Source organism: Chaetodon auriga, chromosome 4, assembly GCF_051107435.1.
Source record: "Chaetodon auriga isolate fChaAug3 chromosome 4, fChaAug3.hap1, whole genome shotgun sequence".
Lineage (NCBI taxonomy): Eukaryota > Metazoa > Chordata > Actinopteri > Chaetodontiformes > Chaetodontidae > Chaetodon > Chaetodon auriga.
Window position 1 is genome coordinate 10,882,265 of NC_135077.1, and position 15,679 is coordinate 10,897,943.

The 15,679-nt window shown below is 40.5% G+C and overlaps 1 protein-coding gene across 1 annotated transcript; it reads left to right on the forward strand.

Moving 5' to 3' along the window:
* Positions 1 to 1,587: 1,587 nt before the first annotated feature.
* On the forward strand, positions 1,588 to 12,287 carry slc44a1a (solute carrier family 44 member 1a). The gene is made up of 16 exons (XM_076729525.1): positions 1,588 to 1,844; positions 2,112 to 2,198; positions 3,206 to 3,348; positions 4,380 to 4,516; positions 4,659 to 4,752; positions 5,246 to 5,415; positions 6,050 to 6,139; positions 6,259 to 6,401; positions 6,612 to 6,798; positions 7,816 to 7,984; positions 8,116 to 8,272; positions 8,431 to 8,514; positions 8,605 to 8,742; positions 8,841 to 9,077; positions 10,018 to 10,092; positions 11,799 to 12,287. The coding sequence occupies exons 1-16, from the start codon at positions 1,821 to 1,823 to the stop codon at positions 11,820 to 11,822; spliced, it is 1,959 nt and encodes a 652-aa protein (XP_076585640.1). The 5' UTR covers positions 1,588 to 1,820; the 3' UTR covers positions 11,823 to 12,287.
* Positions 12,288 to 15,679: the final 3,392 nt, after the last annotated feature.

Consider the following 15,679-nt stretch of genomic DNA (forward strand, 5'->3'; position numbering starts at 1 on the left):
GGGTGCTGGGTTTTTTCCAGAAATATAAAGATGCTTAAAGATACAACAAAGAAATAGCCTCAGATCTCAAATCACTAACCTTTGCTGTTGCTTGGACTTGTAAATGTGTGTTGCCTCTTGATAGAGCCTACCACATGCAGCTGGGCTGCACAGTGTGTGAGGGGACCCTTCTGCTGCAGCAGTCTCTTTGTCAGCAGGCATCCCCAGTCAAGTGTCTCTGAGCAAGATGCAGTCCTGTAGTGGCTCAGCAGCAGAGCTACCTGAGACTGTCTGTAAAGAATCACTGTGTAAGCATTTGATGGAAGAAATTGGTTGTAGTTGCATGACACAGACTGCTGGGGGCGACAAAAACCTCATATTTATCAACGTGGGGAGCTGATGCACATGGACATACACAACCTTATGGTGTTATAAATTGCACGTTTACAATTTGTAGGTGTAGCTAGCTTAGTTTGAGCGCATTGTCAGCTCATTTAACACACTTGAGAGAAAAACGTGCAGAACTGTAAAATAAAAGAGGCCGAAATTGTGAGGTCCACGTCAGTGCCACTCAAACTTTAACTTACTGTCCAGCCTCTCCTCTGCCCTGTCTGTGAAGCCGGCTAGTCCAGCCTTAAACGTCTCAAAGTACTAATTTGACAAAGGGAAAACACGCTGGTATTACACGAAGAAAGACGAACAATCGGAGCAAAGACTGCCTATGAACCTGAAGCTCATTCTTACTCACCTTTGTGGGTGAAATTGCAACCGCAAGGTGGCACAGTAAAGTTAGCAAACCAGCAATTTCCCCCCGGATAAGGTTCATTTTAGTCAATTAAGTTTTAGTCGTCTTTCTGATGTAATTATCTGTCATTTCGAGTGAGAAGCCTGGCCACACCATGAATTATGTTCACAGTTAACGGTTACTTCTTTACTCCAGTAAACGGCGCCAAACTCTTCACATACGTTCATCTACAAACTACTGTGGACGCTACCGGTAAGCTGCTTTCACTGCAGCTTGTAACTTTCTAACACGCATGGACCTCACCTTTTTAACAACAACAACAACAACAACAACAACAACAACAATTATAGTAATAACAATTATTTTATTTTGGAATTGCAGTGTTTGATAGTCATGTTGTAATTTGCATGCACAATAATTATGTTTAATTCTTAACACTATATGTTACATGTAGCCTATTCGATATGCTTACTGCATTATAGTAAGATGTTTTGATTATAATTGTATCCCGATTTGCTATTTGCATTTTGTCTAATTTTCTTCAAAGTTCAACTGATTCCAAATCAACATACCCTCATGAATATAAAGAGTTATTTATGAGGCAACCAAGGAGGTGTTTTTATGGGTTCCTGCCGACCCAATTCCGCATATTGAGATGTTAATTCAGCATAACTTCTGTTTTTTGTTTTTTGTTTTTTTCCTTTGGCATCATTTCTGATATAGTCACAGAAGTAAAAAAAAAAAAATAAATTGAGAAAGTAAATTAAAGCTTTGATGACAAAAGCAGCGGCATTTCGGCTCTTGCGGTGGTGGTATGTTTGATAATTCGGATATTTTGATAGTCTTTGAAGGCAGCACAAGACATTTGACTTCTTCCGTGTTTACCTGCAGTTGCTCTAAACGAAGGAGAAATCACAAATGGGTGTTAGTAACTGAACTGAAGGCGTTGACAGCTGTTTGTTCGTGTCCATGCACGGGCTATAGGTAGAAGGAGAAGAGAGGGGGAAATGAGCCGAAAAAGCGACAAAGTTTAAGCAAAGAAAGGGCACGTGAAGTTTTGTCGTCGCTGAAGTTCGCTGAAGTTGTCGTGTTCACGATGGGGTGTTGTAACAGCACCGAGGTAAGTGAGCTAAAACATGGTGTCAGTTATGGCTGCTTTACAACTTGTCCCACTGACTCGCAGAGGAGTTTGGGACAACGTGTGTAACGACAGCGTCACTTCTTCGGCAGCAGCGGCAGCTTGTTTTACAACAACAGCAACATTTGTCTGCTGGTTTCTGGAGCAGCGGAGTGGCTGACTGAAAGTGCGCCGCGGCGGTCCCAACAAAGCAGACTTAAGGATATCTGTGTCATCTTTTTCTTTGATTTATTATTTATGCCTTGGCAGAGCAAACGTGACTGGAAACCGCTGGAGGAGCGCAGCTGCACGGACATCCCATGGCTCATCATATTCACGTTGTTTTGTATTGGGATGGTAAGTTTTCGGCGGAATGCGCGTTGCCATTTTAATGAGGTTCACATAGCAAGCAAAGGCGAATGCAGTCCAATACAGCAGATCTGCAGTAAGCCCTGCATTTATTTATGTAATGAATGTTTGGTGACACTTTTTAGACTGTAGTTTGTGTAGCTGTTTTATTGCATTGTACCAGACATTTTTCTCATAGTTTGCCCACCCATTTTATATCAGTGAGTGTAATATTGTGTTCAATGCAGTTGTACAGCTACAGCCTGCAAAATGATTGTTCAGTTCAATCAACACCTCTCTTAAACAGTCACAACAAAAACCGAGCATTATAGCCTTCATGAAAGTAAGATTTGTTGTGGTGCTGTTGCATCAGACTGCATTACTTTTACCTATTACTTGCTTACATGCTGCACTGATCAATCCATGGATGCATGGAAATAACTTTGCACAACAGCCCTGCAATAAATTAAGATTTGGATGAAAGTGATTCAGAGAAGTGTTGAACCTTGCTATGATTTCGGAGGCTGTAGTTATGCTGCTATAGTGCTATGAAATGACAGTGTGTTGTACCGAGATGTGTTTATAATATTCAGTCCATCTTCACAGATGCAAATGAGGTGGACAGATAATTAGAAAATGCCAGTTAGTGGGACACAAATCAGCTCTACAGCACTTTCAGACTTCATCATCCAAAATGTTTATAAAGCTGAATCAGCACCTCTCTGAAACAATTTCAACCAAATCTGAACGTTGTAACTGTCAGAAACCTTTGTGAATTTGTTGCAGGACTGTTGGATTGTACTGCACTGATTTTAATTTCTGTATGTTTTTCATAAAACTAAAGTTCAGTTTACAAACATCTCAGTTTTTGATTGTAGCAAATTAAAAGTCATGTTTTGATTCAAGATTTTGTCACCTATTAAAAATGAGTGCATGGTGCTGCTTATATGAGTGTTAAACCTTTGTCTTTCATCTTATCCTGCAGATAATTAACTTCATCTTTGTGTCATCTGCAGGTGTGTATTTGTGGCTTTCCCATCGCCACAGGAGCTGCCTCCAGGCTCATATCAGGATACGACAGTTACGGCAACACCTGTGGCCGGAATAACACCAAGATCGAGGGAGTGCCCCTGAGCGGCCGGGACATGACCGAAAACAAGTTAGTCTGATTTGTTCCAAATGATCTAAGATGTGACATGGTTTTATTTACATCCTATTCATCTTTTTCTTTTATTGAATATGTTGCATCAAATCTCTGCTGTCCTTTAAGTATTTTCATTTGCTCTGTTTTCCTGATTTAGTTCAAGAATGAGTCCATTAAAGTAGACATGTTGAGACCTCTTTTGCCCTCTGTAGTCGAGTGTAAGTGGCACAGAGGGAAGGCGTTCTCAGCATTACTTGTGTGCATGCAAGGATTGCATCATGCAGTCCTAATCTAATTTGCCACAATCGACCGGTTGCTGTATTTGTAAACACTTCAGTTTACCTCCTGTTCTGGCTCACATACTTAATAAGGTTGAGCAGTCCAGACCATGATCTAAGTGTCGTAAAATGTCTGATGTTTGCTCTGTTTGAGCAACTAAATTTACATAAATGGAAGCGTAAATAAGATGCCATTAGTCAGAAGGTTAACATAGATTAATATCATCAACACAAAGCTGCACTGACTCACAGTCGCACTGTGTTCTGCTGCTCAAGTTCTTCATATATCTGAATGAAAAGCACAGTTTAAGAGTACGTTTCCCTATTCATAATTTCCCACTAAGAAAGCCTGAGTTGGATGTTTTTATCAGCCGGCCTGCATTGACACAATTTCTCCTCTCATCATAATTTATGTGAGAAGTCTTTGATGATATTCCTCCTTTCGGGCTGTAGCTTTCCATCAGCATGCAGCCTGTAGGCTCGGTTTTACTGAAACAATGGGTCATGCTTTATTGATGGGCTGATTGCCCATGGAGGCTTTGAATAAAAGGCGTTTCTGCCACAAAGAAGGATCTGTGCAGCAGAGTAGCAAATGTCACCATCTTTCATTTTCTGCCCAGACAGAACTGTCCCAGCTGGCATAGTAATAACCAAATATACTGATATTTTGGTCAAGGCAAGATAGTTTTTTATTTTGGAGGGAAAGTTGTGGCAGCATTTAACATTATTGAACAGCCAATCTGCAATTCTAACTTTTCTTCCTGTCAGGTATGTTTTCTTTCTAGACCCTTGCAACCTTGACTTAATTAACAGGAGGATCAAGTCCATCGCGCTGTGCGTCTCCAAATGTCCTGCTGCTGAACTGAAGACATACAGCGATTTAAAGCAGTTCGCTCTGAGCAACGGTGAGAAAACTGCACGTGTGAACATATTGTAGAGAAGAGGTGGTCCACAGTATTAACCAACAGTTTTATTAGTATTTGCACGTCTTTATGATAAACAACATGCAATCTTTTGTTATTTGTTTGTTTGTTTATTTGTTTGTAGGATCTCAGCTCTGCTCCTATGATATTTCTCCTACAAGATACACAAGCCATTCAGAGAGATTCACTAAATGTCCTAAACTCCCTACTCCACCAAGGTAAGCAAGCACATCCTTTAGGTTTTGAGTAAATATCAAACATAAACAAGAACGACACTTATCAGAGGATGAGACGGCGTTCTCATCGCCTCCAGTTTTCCCCTGATTTTACCACCATTATTGTTAATTTTGGAACAGGTCAAGGCTGGTCAAGAGTGTTGTGAAGCTGATGTGGGCACAGTGTGTTTAAACCAGGCCAGTGTTTATGAGGGTAACTTGTATATTTTTAGTACTGCTTCATTTTCCGTTTTTGCTTGCGTTCAAACTCACATCATGAGAACAGGAAATCTTCCACTTATTCATTCATTCAGTCAATGTTTATTGATTCATTTATTTCTGTGGTTTCTTCCCAAAACAGATTGACCCAAATACTGTATCTACTGTAGATTAATCTACTAATACACATTCCAGGACCAAGTGAATAACAGAGATATATATAGTCTGCCATTGAAAATAGATGAACCCATGCTCTTCATCTTCGTCATGTTTGCAGTAAGTCTGTCCCAGTGTTCCACCGCTGTATTCCAGTGGATATCGGCTGCTATGCAGAATTCGCGCAGGCCTTCGTCACATTTGTCAGTGACAACAGCGTGTTGCGCCGGGTCATCGCGGGGGTGATGGCCAGCAAGGAGATCATCATGGGCCTTTGTGTGCTGGCTTTAGGTATAACACATGGTTACATCTAACTAACAACAATGCATGAGGATGTTCTCTGTGAATAATGAATGGTCTTATCCAGTGACAAACTACTGCCGTGTTTTTTTTATGTTCTGCTGCTCCCACTGCACAACCCTAATTGCTCATGAGGATTCAGTAGGAAGGCAACTTTCGGAAGGAGAAGCTATTTTTGTCGTTAAAATAACAGGAAATGTCTGAGTGGTTACAGCCATTGTATCCGCTGAAGTTTAGCCCACAGGCATGAATTGAAAGTCTGCTCCGCTCCTCCCATTGGTTCAGCAAAAAAGACCGAACTGATCTAGACATCTTTATTCTCAACTACTCGATCTGTCTGGTTTGGGTAAATTCATTGTCAAGGCTCCATGACTCATAGCAGGAGAGATTTCCCCTTCATGGGGCATCTGGTCTTTTGTCATTCAGTTACTGTTTAAATGAAATGCAATCCCATGGCTTAATTGCTTTTGCATGGTTCTGTGTGTTTCATTTATGTTTTAGATAAAGTAATATTATATTAACCCTTACAATAAACAAAATCTGCAGTTTTCTGCAGCTCGATGCAGATTTTTCCATGTTATCAGTGTGTTTATAGGCTCATCCTGTGTTTTTTTTTTTTTCTCAGTTCTGTCCCTGATCATGATGGTTGTCATTCGTTACATCTCCAAAGTGCTGGTGTTGATTCTAACCATTCTAGTAATCATCGGCTCTATAGGTAACTTACAGATGCAACACATACACCTACCCACCTGATTCGTTTTGACGTTTCAAAATATGCTGATGTTTTCTTCTGTTGCTGTTTTGCAACTCTTTCCCGCGTTGACCTTTTTGCAGGTGGGACAGGCGTCCTCTGGTGGCTCTATGTGGACCACAGGAATGCCCTGGATAATAACACCTTATCAGTATTTGGGAAAGAAGTGGCCTCAGACAACGTTAAGGCCCTTCTTGTGTATGCAATTGGTGCTACAATTTTCACGGTATGTCTGATGCACAGATGCTGTACATGTGCGTGCATTTGGTGATGGATTTGGTGATCTCATACCGCATCACTACAGAGTAATGCATGTTTTTCACATTTGTGTCTTTTTGTTTCCTGAATGACGGGAAAGGCCACTGTGTTTCAATTGAATTACCCGACTCTATAGCTCATTTCAGTAGTTTCATTAGCTCACTGTCTGTCCCTTCAGGTAATTCTCCTGATAGTGATGTTCATCATGAGGAAGCGTGTGGCTCTCACCATCTCCCTGTTCCATGTGGCCGGTAAAGTGTTCATCCACCTTCCCCTGCTGGTCCTGCAGCCTCTCTGGACCTTCGTCTGCCTCATGCTCTTCTGGGTGTACTGGATCGCTGTGCTTCTCTTCCTCGGGACTTCAGGTGAGAACAAAGGCTCCAGTCTGGTTCATTCATGTGCATGTTTGTCACATTGGTTGATTTGATTGGTTAGGATTTGTTGGTGTGTACATGCTTCAGAATAGTTGCTATTATCTGTGCAGAACACAGACTAGTAATCAACATCACGTGTGAGTGGTACCATTCCCAAACGAGTAGAACTTTAAGTTAGTCACTTGTGACATTCTGCCTCAGCATCGCGGCATGACTAAACTCCCACATTTGGAATCTCGTGCCAGTCTCGTGATGTGGGAGGATGGAGTCAAAGAACAACTTCTCTCTTTATCTCCCACTTCTCTTTTCTACAGTTGACTTTTAATCCCACCAAAGTAGCAATTAAAACAAAAGGGCCTGCACAAGTGAAGTCAAATCGTCATATTTTTGATTTATATGTTGTATTTCTGGGATGTATTGTGGTAAATATGGAAATCTACGGAATCAAATGAATGATAAGAGTTGCAGTTGCAGTGAAATTGAAAATCCATAAATGTAAAATAAACCATAAAGTGAAGCTTTCCTCAAGCATTTCTTTTGGTTAAATTAGTTAAATTACATTCTTGACTTATTGACCCTCTTCCTTTTTAGATATGGGAAACATATTATTAGAGAAGATGTTGCACAATTTCAGTTATGATTAAAAAAAATGCTGTAGAGTACAGCTAGTGAATTTATAAAATATGGTATAGTGTTAAAATTCAGATTTCATGCGAGTCCACTCAAATCGTTCACTGCTTGCTCTAAAAAAAACAAAACCTGTGTTGTATTTTAATTTTAGTTTCAACATCAGCCAGCCTAAATCGCAAATAAAACATCAGTGTCCTCTTTAAGCTCATAAAATACTCTGTTCACCAAGAACAGTGCTGACAAGTTGCTTGATGCAGTCATTCACGCATTATAAGTAAAAGTCAATCGGGACGTAAAGTTCATGCATATGTTTTAGCTCAACTGTACGACTCAACTGTAAAACCAGCCACCCAAACACCCGCTCGTATTTCCTCACAGGGACTCCGATAAAGAACAACTCCACAGGTGTGGTTGAATATGAAATGCAAGGGCCCCTTCAGTACTTGGTGTGGTACCACGTTGTGGGTCTCATCTGGATCAGTGAGTTCATTCTCGCCTTCCAGCAGATGACCATCGCTGGAGCCGTGGTCACCTACTACTTCACAAGGTAAGTAACTGAAGCTGATTTGTATTTTATCACATGGAAAACTTCATGTTGTCTTTGCTGTTATGATTATTCAATAATTCAGTTTTTAGGTGATATGATTTCAATTATATCCTTCTCCCTGTTGTCTTAAGGAATAAGTCCCAGATGCCAGCTACGCCCATCCTCTCCTCCATGGCACGGACCATCCGCTACCATCTGGGTACTCTGGCCAAAGGCTCCTTCATCATCACGCTTGTCAAGATCCCTCGTCTCATCCTAACGTATATCCACAGCCAGCTCAAAGGGAAGGTGAGTGGTGAAATTCCGCTAAGTTTATAAAAATGCTACAAACTCAAAAACTCCATCATGGCTTCATATTGAGCCTGCAAGTGTCAATCATCAGTACTTTTTAATCCCCACATTTGAATGAAGCTTGTTAACCTGTGGATTTCCTTCACTCTTCACAGGAGAACGCCTGCGCTCGGTGCATGCTGAAAGCTTGCGTCTGCTGTTTGTGGTGTCTCGAGAAGTGTCTTGCTTACTTAAATCAGGTAAGTCGTTTTAGGTTGGTGAAGGAAGAAAGTGTAGAACACTGCACGGTGGAAACAAGTATTTACAGTGTCCGTATCACCTTATTTCAGAATGCTTACACTGCGACAGCCATCAACAGCACCAATTTCTGCACCTCTGCCCGCGATGCTTTCGTCATCCTGGTGGAGAACGCCCTCCGAGTGGCTGCCATCAACACTGTGGGCGACTTTGTCCTCTTCCTGGGAAAGGTACCTCACAGAGACATATTCTGACATTTCTTATGTGAGATTCTCCCCCAAACCAAGCAGATCTTAATGTCTTCTAACTCTTACATCGACACTCTCAGGTGCTAATAGTCTCCTGCACAGCTTTTGCCGGCGTCCTGGCTCTGAACTACCAGAGGGACTACACTGTGTGGGTCCTGCCTCTCCTCATCGTCTGCCTGTTCGCCTTCCTGGTGGCTCACTGCTTCCTGTCTGTCTTTGAGAATGTGGTCGACGTTCTCTTCCTCTGCTTCGCTGTGGACACAAAGTATAATGATGGCAGCCCTGGACGCCAGTACTACATGGACAAGGCCTTAATGGTGAGAGGATAGTGTGCATAAAGGGGACATTGACGTTGTAACAAATATGTCAGTGGAGTTTTAGAGGCATGTGCTTTTATGCAAGAACCACCCATACGAACAGATTTATTCTTAAGTTGCACAGACACACTGATTCAAGAGAATTTGTGGCTCTCACCAGTTTTCTGTTACTTAATTTGATCTTAGGTGGGAATGAAAATATAAGTGGTCCAAAGCTGTTGTACAAGGCATGTACAGACAGTCTTTCTTCACAGAGCATGACTCGATTGTCTTTAGAGTCATAGTGCTTTAATCTGAGTGATTTATTATGCAGCTGGTAGCATAATATCACCTACTGTGGACTATTATATTCTCTCTACTAATGGACGGCTTTGCTTTAGAAAGACGTCTTTGTAGCATCGCACTTTATGTTAAACCATTTCCTCCTTCTGTCTGTCACAGCTGCTCTGATGACATGTTGTAATGTTAATATATTCACGGTCTTTCATGTCTAAATTTATGTGCTGATTTCTGACAGCAGACTTGAACCTCTGCAGTGTGACATTCTTTTACTGACTTTTTTTTTTTTTTTTTTTTTAACGAAACTTGCCCTCTCAAACCGAGCAAACAGGTAGCTTTGCATAGTATTTTTCTTAACCACTGACTGCTCATGATTAGATCTCATGAATGCGCACCTCCTCGTGAGCAGGACAAGTTTATCCAGTTTGATGAATCTGACTTGTAGGAACATGGAAATTCATATATGAATATTTAGCAACTCCAGGAATCCAACAACGGTATTCCTAGCTGCCATTATTTATTTTCTTTATGAACTTAAAGGACTACTTTTGCCTCAATAATAAAGTGGTTATGATAAACAATCAGAGGCTTTTAAGGTTAATTCTTTTGAATAAAAAAAGGGTAAAATAACTGACCTATAACTCTTTCTTTCCCCTCTCAGGAATATGTTGAGAACAGTAAGAAAATGGGTCAGTACAAGCCAGATGATGGAGATGGACGAGAGATGAAGCCCATGGTGAGTTGAGAAGTCTTTGTACAACCCAGATTCCAAAAGAGTCAAGACGCCATGAAAAACATGAATAAAACAGAATGTGATCATTTTCTTATCCTTTCTGACACTGATACTCAATTGAAAACATGCCAAAGACAATATATTTGATGTTTTACCTCATCAGCGTTGTTGATTTTTGTAAATAGCTGCTTATTCTGAATTTGATGCTGCAAATTTAGCAAATTTCAAACAAGTTGAGACAGGAGCAACTAAAGACTGGGAAAGTTGTGGAATGCTCCAAAAACACCTGTTTGGAACATTCCACAGGTAAACAGGTTCATTGGTAACAGGTGAGAGTATCATGATTGGGTATGAAAGGGGCATCCTGGAAAGGTTCAGTCGTTCACAAGCGAGGATGGAGCGAGGTTCACCACTTTGTGAACACGATTGGATCAAGGGTATTAGTGCACTTCATAATTCTGTTGTCGGCAAACAAAGTTCCTTTGCAAATGATTGCATTCTGTTTTTTTCTGTGTTTTACACAGTGACCCTACTTTTTGGATTTAGGGTTTAGTATTCTCAAGAATACGTAAACTGGGTTCATGTCTGTTACTCATGTAAATACTGTAAACTAACCAGTTCTTTATGTGTGATTCTACAACCCTGCTTCTAAAAAGGTTGGGACACTGTTGAAACTGTAAACAGAAACAGAATGTGATGATTTGTAAAACACTGACATCACATACTTAATTGAAAATAGCACAAAGACAACGTATCAAATGTTGAAACTAAGAAATTTCATTGTTTTTGAAAATTATATCCTCATTTAGGATTTGATGTTAGCAACACATTTCAAAACGTTAGGATAGTAGCAGCAAAAGACTGGAAAAGCTGTGAAATGCTGAAAGAAAACAGCTGGTGGAACATCTCACAGCGAATTAGGTTAACTGGCAACAGGTGAGAACATGATGGGGTATAAAAAGAGCCTCCCAGAGAGGAGGAGTCTTTCTGAAGGAAAGATGGGGAGGGGTTCACCACTCTGTGACAGACTGTGCTGGCAAATAGTGCAACACCTTAAGAATAATATTTCTCAGAGTAAAATTGCAGTGAATTTGGGGATTTCAGTGTCTACAGTACACGATACACAGTCTGTACACGAGGGACAAGGCCAAAAACCAATATTGGATGGCCGTGATCTTCAGGCCTCAGACAGCACTGCATTGAAAACAGACACGATTCTGTAGTGGACATCACTGCATGGGATCAGGAACACCACATTGTGCACGTATCCCAACAGCATGGCTCCAGAGTAAAGAGCCTGTGTGACTCCTGACTTGGCAAGCCATTGAAAATGTTTGATGCATTATGAAACATATAATACGACAAAGGAGACCGTGAACTGTTAAGCAGCTGGTCTCCTCAGCTCCCAAATGCTTACAGAGTGGTGTTAAAAGCAGAGGTGATGCAGCAGAGTGCTAAACATGAGCCTGACCCAACGTTTCTGACATGTGTTGCTGGCATCAAATTCTAAATATGGACATCGTTTTCAACATTTGCTATGTTGTCAGTTTTCAACTCTCAATTAAATACGGGGTTTCAGTGTTTTGCAAATCGTCACATTCTGTTTCTGTTTACATTTTACACAGTGTCCCAACTTTTTTGGAAACGGGTTGTAATACGATGCATTTAAAGCTTGTGAAAGTGAGTCATTAAATTTTTTCCCTTTGCAGGCACGTGGAGGGACTCTTGCTTGACCAAACATCATCCCAAAACCACTAAAAATACACCAAAGCTTAAAGAGTTTACCAGCATTTCACTCCAGGGACATCAGTAAGATAACAGTGCACTCCATACAGAAGCTTCACATCGCTTCAGCAAAAGATGCATTGAGTTTTATTTTGGATTTTTGAGGAAGTAGGTTTGACACTAATTGGTGTAATGTGGCAACGTTTCATTTGTGTTGTGTTTTGATACCAATTTGACCAGTTTGTTAGTTTTGTCTTGTCCCTCTCTAACTTGGGTTTTCTCTTTTGTTATATTTTAAATAATGTTAAGGTTTTAACATGGTTTAACATGTTTTCTTTGTCGCATAATTGGTGTTAGCTGTAGCTTGGTGTACATTTTCAAATGGATAGCTAACTGTGTTTCGTCAAAGGCTGTTCCTGTACTTTTATTACTTCTCAAATTTTATACTTAAATAAATTAAAAAACAGAGTTTCATTGTTTGATCTTTTGTCCACATCTGTAAAATCCTGCAAAGAAGATAATATGAAAACTTACATAATCCTATCAGAGATTTTCTCCTCTCTAGCCACAGACCACTTCTTCTTCAACTCAACAGAATATGTATGTATGTATGTATAAGAGTGTAAGAGCGTGTATGATGAGTGTGAGTATGTGTTAAATCCTGGCAGTTATGCTGTACATCAGCCTTTGGTCAGCAGGGGGCAGCATATGAATTGAAACTAACAAACATTCAGTTTTAAATTGAACTAGTAGTAGTACAGTAGCTTTAAAGTAGTGTAAAGAAGCACGTGGAAAGCAGCACCTAAGCTGCATCAGAATGGGCCATCTGCTTAGACTATATGTGAAAAAGCACAAGTACCCGTCCCAAAGACATCCCTGAAGAGATTTCAGGCATTGTTAACGAAATGAGTGATATTCTTCCATCAGAGACTCCAAGTTAAACCTTAACACAAAATGTCAAGTATTAGTATTATTAGTCAGCTTAGAGATTTTCACTTGCGTGCTGCTTCAAATGCATCAAAAACTCAGTGAGACAAACTTACACAGGACAGCACAGGGAGAGGACTGCTGTGGGGTCTACCTTTGACCACCTGAGGGCAGCACATCCTGTGAAATGAATGGCTTTGCCATTTTGTATCCACTGTAGATGTCATGCCCTTCAAAAATAATGGAAAACAAAATTGCATTTTAGCCTCAGACCGAGGACTAACATGTTTAGCCTTCTCTGAATCCACTTAAGGAAAATGAATGATTTTGCGTCATTGTGAAATGGCGTCATTCCAAATTTCGTGACCTGGTTTAAATTTGCTTTTTGAAAAGATGAAACTTCAGTGAAGTAGCTGGTGACTTCTTGGACATGGGGTGAAAACGTTTAACACAGAATTTCTACACAGTATGTCGATGAAATGCAACAAATGTCCGTATATGTGCCTTGCAGCTGCATTTTGCAAAACTTATTTTTCATATATTTTAAATAAATGTTGTCACCATTAACAAAGGAAGTTAGCCAATTTCTTGTAAATATTAAAAAATGTAAACATCTTCCAAAGTAAATACGGAATGTATTTTTTCCCTTCAAAAAGTGAAATTTCTAAATAACTGCCCTGCCATAAATCTGATTCCCCATGAGTGTATTCACAGTCCACTGATGTATAGATTACTGCCTCATCCCTTCCAGTTTCTCTCCAGTTCGACATTGACCAGACAAGAGTCAAACCACTAAGCAGTTCGAGGTTATTGATGGGAAAGCTCTCAGTGCACGCTGCTGTCCGCCTCCATAAAACACAGGAATCCAGGAGAAAACGGCTCGATGGCTGGTACTGAGTCACACCTACATGATTTCTGTAGCACTTACAGAAACCTAACCATTCCTGGAAGCCTTTTGTCAACGGATAGAAAGACAGGAAAACATGTCCTGCTGGGGGCCACCTGGGCAGGAAACGGCATGATTTGAGCCTGAATAGGAATGTTTTGATATTATTCTTCTTATTGTTGTTGTGGTGGTGGTGTCATTCTGTCACTTGAATATTAAGGATTCTGATTATGTTCATTATTATAGTGAACAAAGCAGGATTGGACATTCGGCTGGAGTGTGTTGACCCAAATCAATCAATTTTTGCTTCCTATGAAGGCCACAATGTCAAAAACGGACTTTACAGAAAATGAAAAAGATCTGATTTCTTTAAATTCTACTGCATTTTGGACACCAGGAGCTTTTCAAGACATATCTTTTTTATTTGCAGCAGACTGTAAAGTATCTGCAGGTATATTTATTGTGGCATCTGAGAGTAAATTTTAAATGAATTCGAGGTATGTGTATATTTCAAGCCCTTCTTCATATTTTAAAACCTCTATCTCAATATATTCTGACGTATCTGTGCATTTTATTTATTTACTTGCTGGATAGCTGCTGTATACCATCCTATAGTGTTCTCAGTACAGGCAGTGTATGAAATAATCATTTGACAGAACCTGTAAAGCTCTGATTCAACTGGTAAATAGTTTACAACCTGTTCTGTCCCACTGCTGTATGGATGTCTATTGTTTACGCTGACTCAGGCGCAGTAACATGAGCCTGCTGTGTGTGTGAGTATTGACCAACAGTGACTTTAGCCATTAAGGTGAGCCATACTGCCTCCTCAGCAGCTTGCCCTGGAAGCTCGGCTCAGGCCTTTTCAATGCTGCTTACATCTAGTACAAAAACAAGACTTCAATAATGAAAAGGGCTCACGATGCTGCTGTAGACACGCAGAAAGAGAGTACACATGCCGAAAAGACAATAGAGAGTAATCACTGTGATCATGATTATAATATTAAAAGGAACACACCCATACACGTAGATCATGTTGACCACAAGCCGCAGATGCAGAATCATCACCTGGTTATTGTGTAGTAGGGCTGGATGATCTGGTGGAAATGTATGGTATTATGTTTATTTTATTTTATTTTATTTTTACAATATTGATACAAAAGCACATATAAAGTATTTAAACTACTACAAAAGTTCCAACATCATTCTGGATGTTGGCTTGGAGACAATAATCAACCATTTAGTAGCTGATTTTAGTGGCTGATGAGTAAGAAGTGCATAAAGTGATATGATTGTAAGCTCCTCCGCCGCTAAACACACTGAATTCTTATTGATGTTTCAATATGAGTATATTAGGTCTAATAACACAAACTTGGCAGGTGATTAATCCTCATACAGCAGCAATACCTGATCATTCAGCTGAGTGTGGAAGTGATGAAAGAGCCTGCGTCAGAGTCGTGCTTATCCAAGAAACCCGATTTCAGAACATCGTAAGTGCTTCCTGCAATTTGAGGCACTTCCCATCAGCGCTCAGTCATGCTGTCTCCCCATATGCAGGCAGATCACTTTTTAGTGTTGGAAAGCCTCCAGCAACGGGCCCTGCCGTGTGGAAATTAGATGGTATCTCGCCACATTTCTATGGTCAGTACATACAGGCAGAGGAAAAGTGCATGAACATGAACATTTGATATTTACCCAGTGACTTCCCTATCTGGAGCTGCTGGCGGATCCTGTTGCCAAGACACACAGATTTACGCATTGTGTGAGTTCCTGCAGCCTGCGTGCGCTGATGGGCTGTGAAAAAAAATAAGAAGAAAAGTGGTTCTCACAGCAAAAAAGGGAAAACAAACTTTTCCAGGTCAGTGAATGAGCCTTTTTCCTGTGATAATTCATTTAGGATATGTGTGTTTTCCTCTGGATGTCCTTACGTGTGCTTGTGTGTGTTGTGTGCATGCTTGCATGTAGGTACGGTGTGGGTGTAACGGCGGCTCATGAAATATTCACCTGCTCCTCTCCTACATAATGCAGTAATGTTCCTGCACACAGAACTCATTG

Bases quoted from the DNA above. Each gene is read 5' to 3' on its own strand.
- slc44a1a (XM_076729525.1), top strand. From the start codon at position 1,821: ATGGGGTGTTGTAACAGCACCGAG. The intron at 8,743-8,840 runs GTACCTCACAGA...CGACACTCTCAG, and splicing joins TTGTCCTCTTCCTGGGAAAG to GTGCTAATAGTCTCCTGCAC. The intron at 10,093-11,798 runs GTGAGTTGAGAA...TTCCCTTTGCAG, and splicing joins GACGAGAGATGAAGCCCATG to GCACGTGGAGGGACTCTTGC.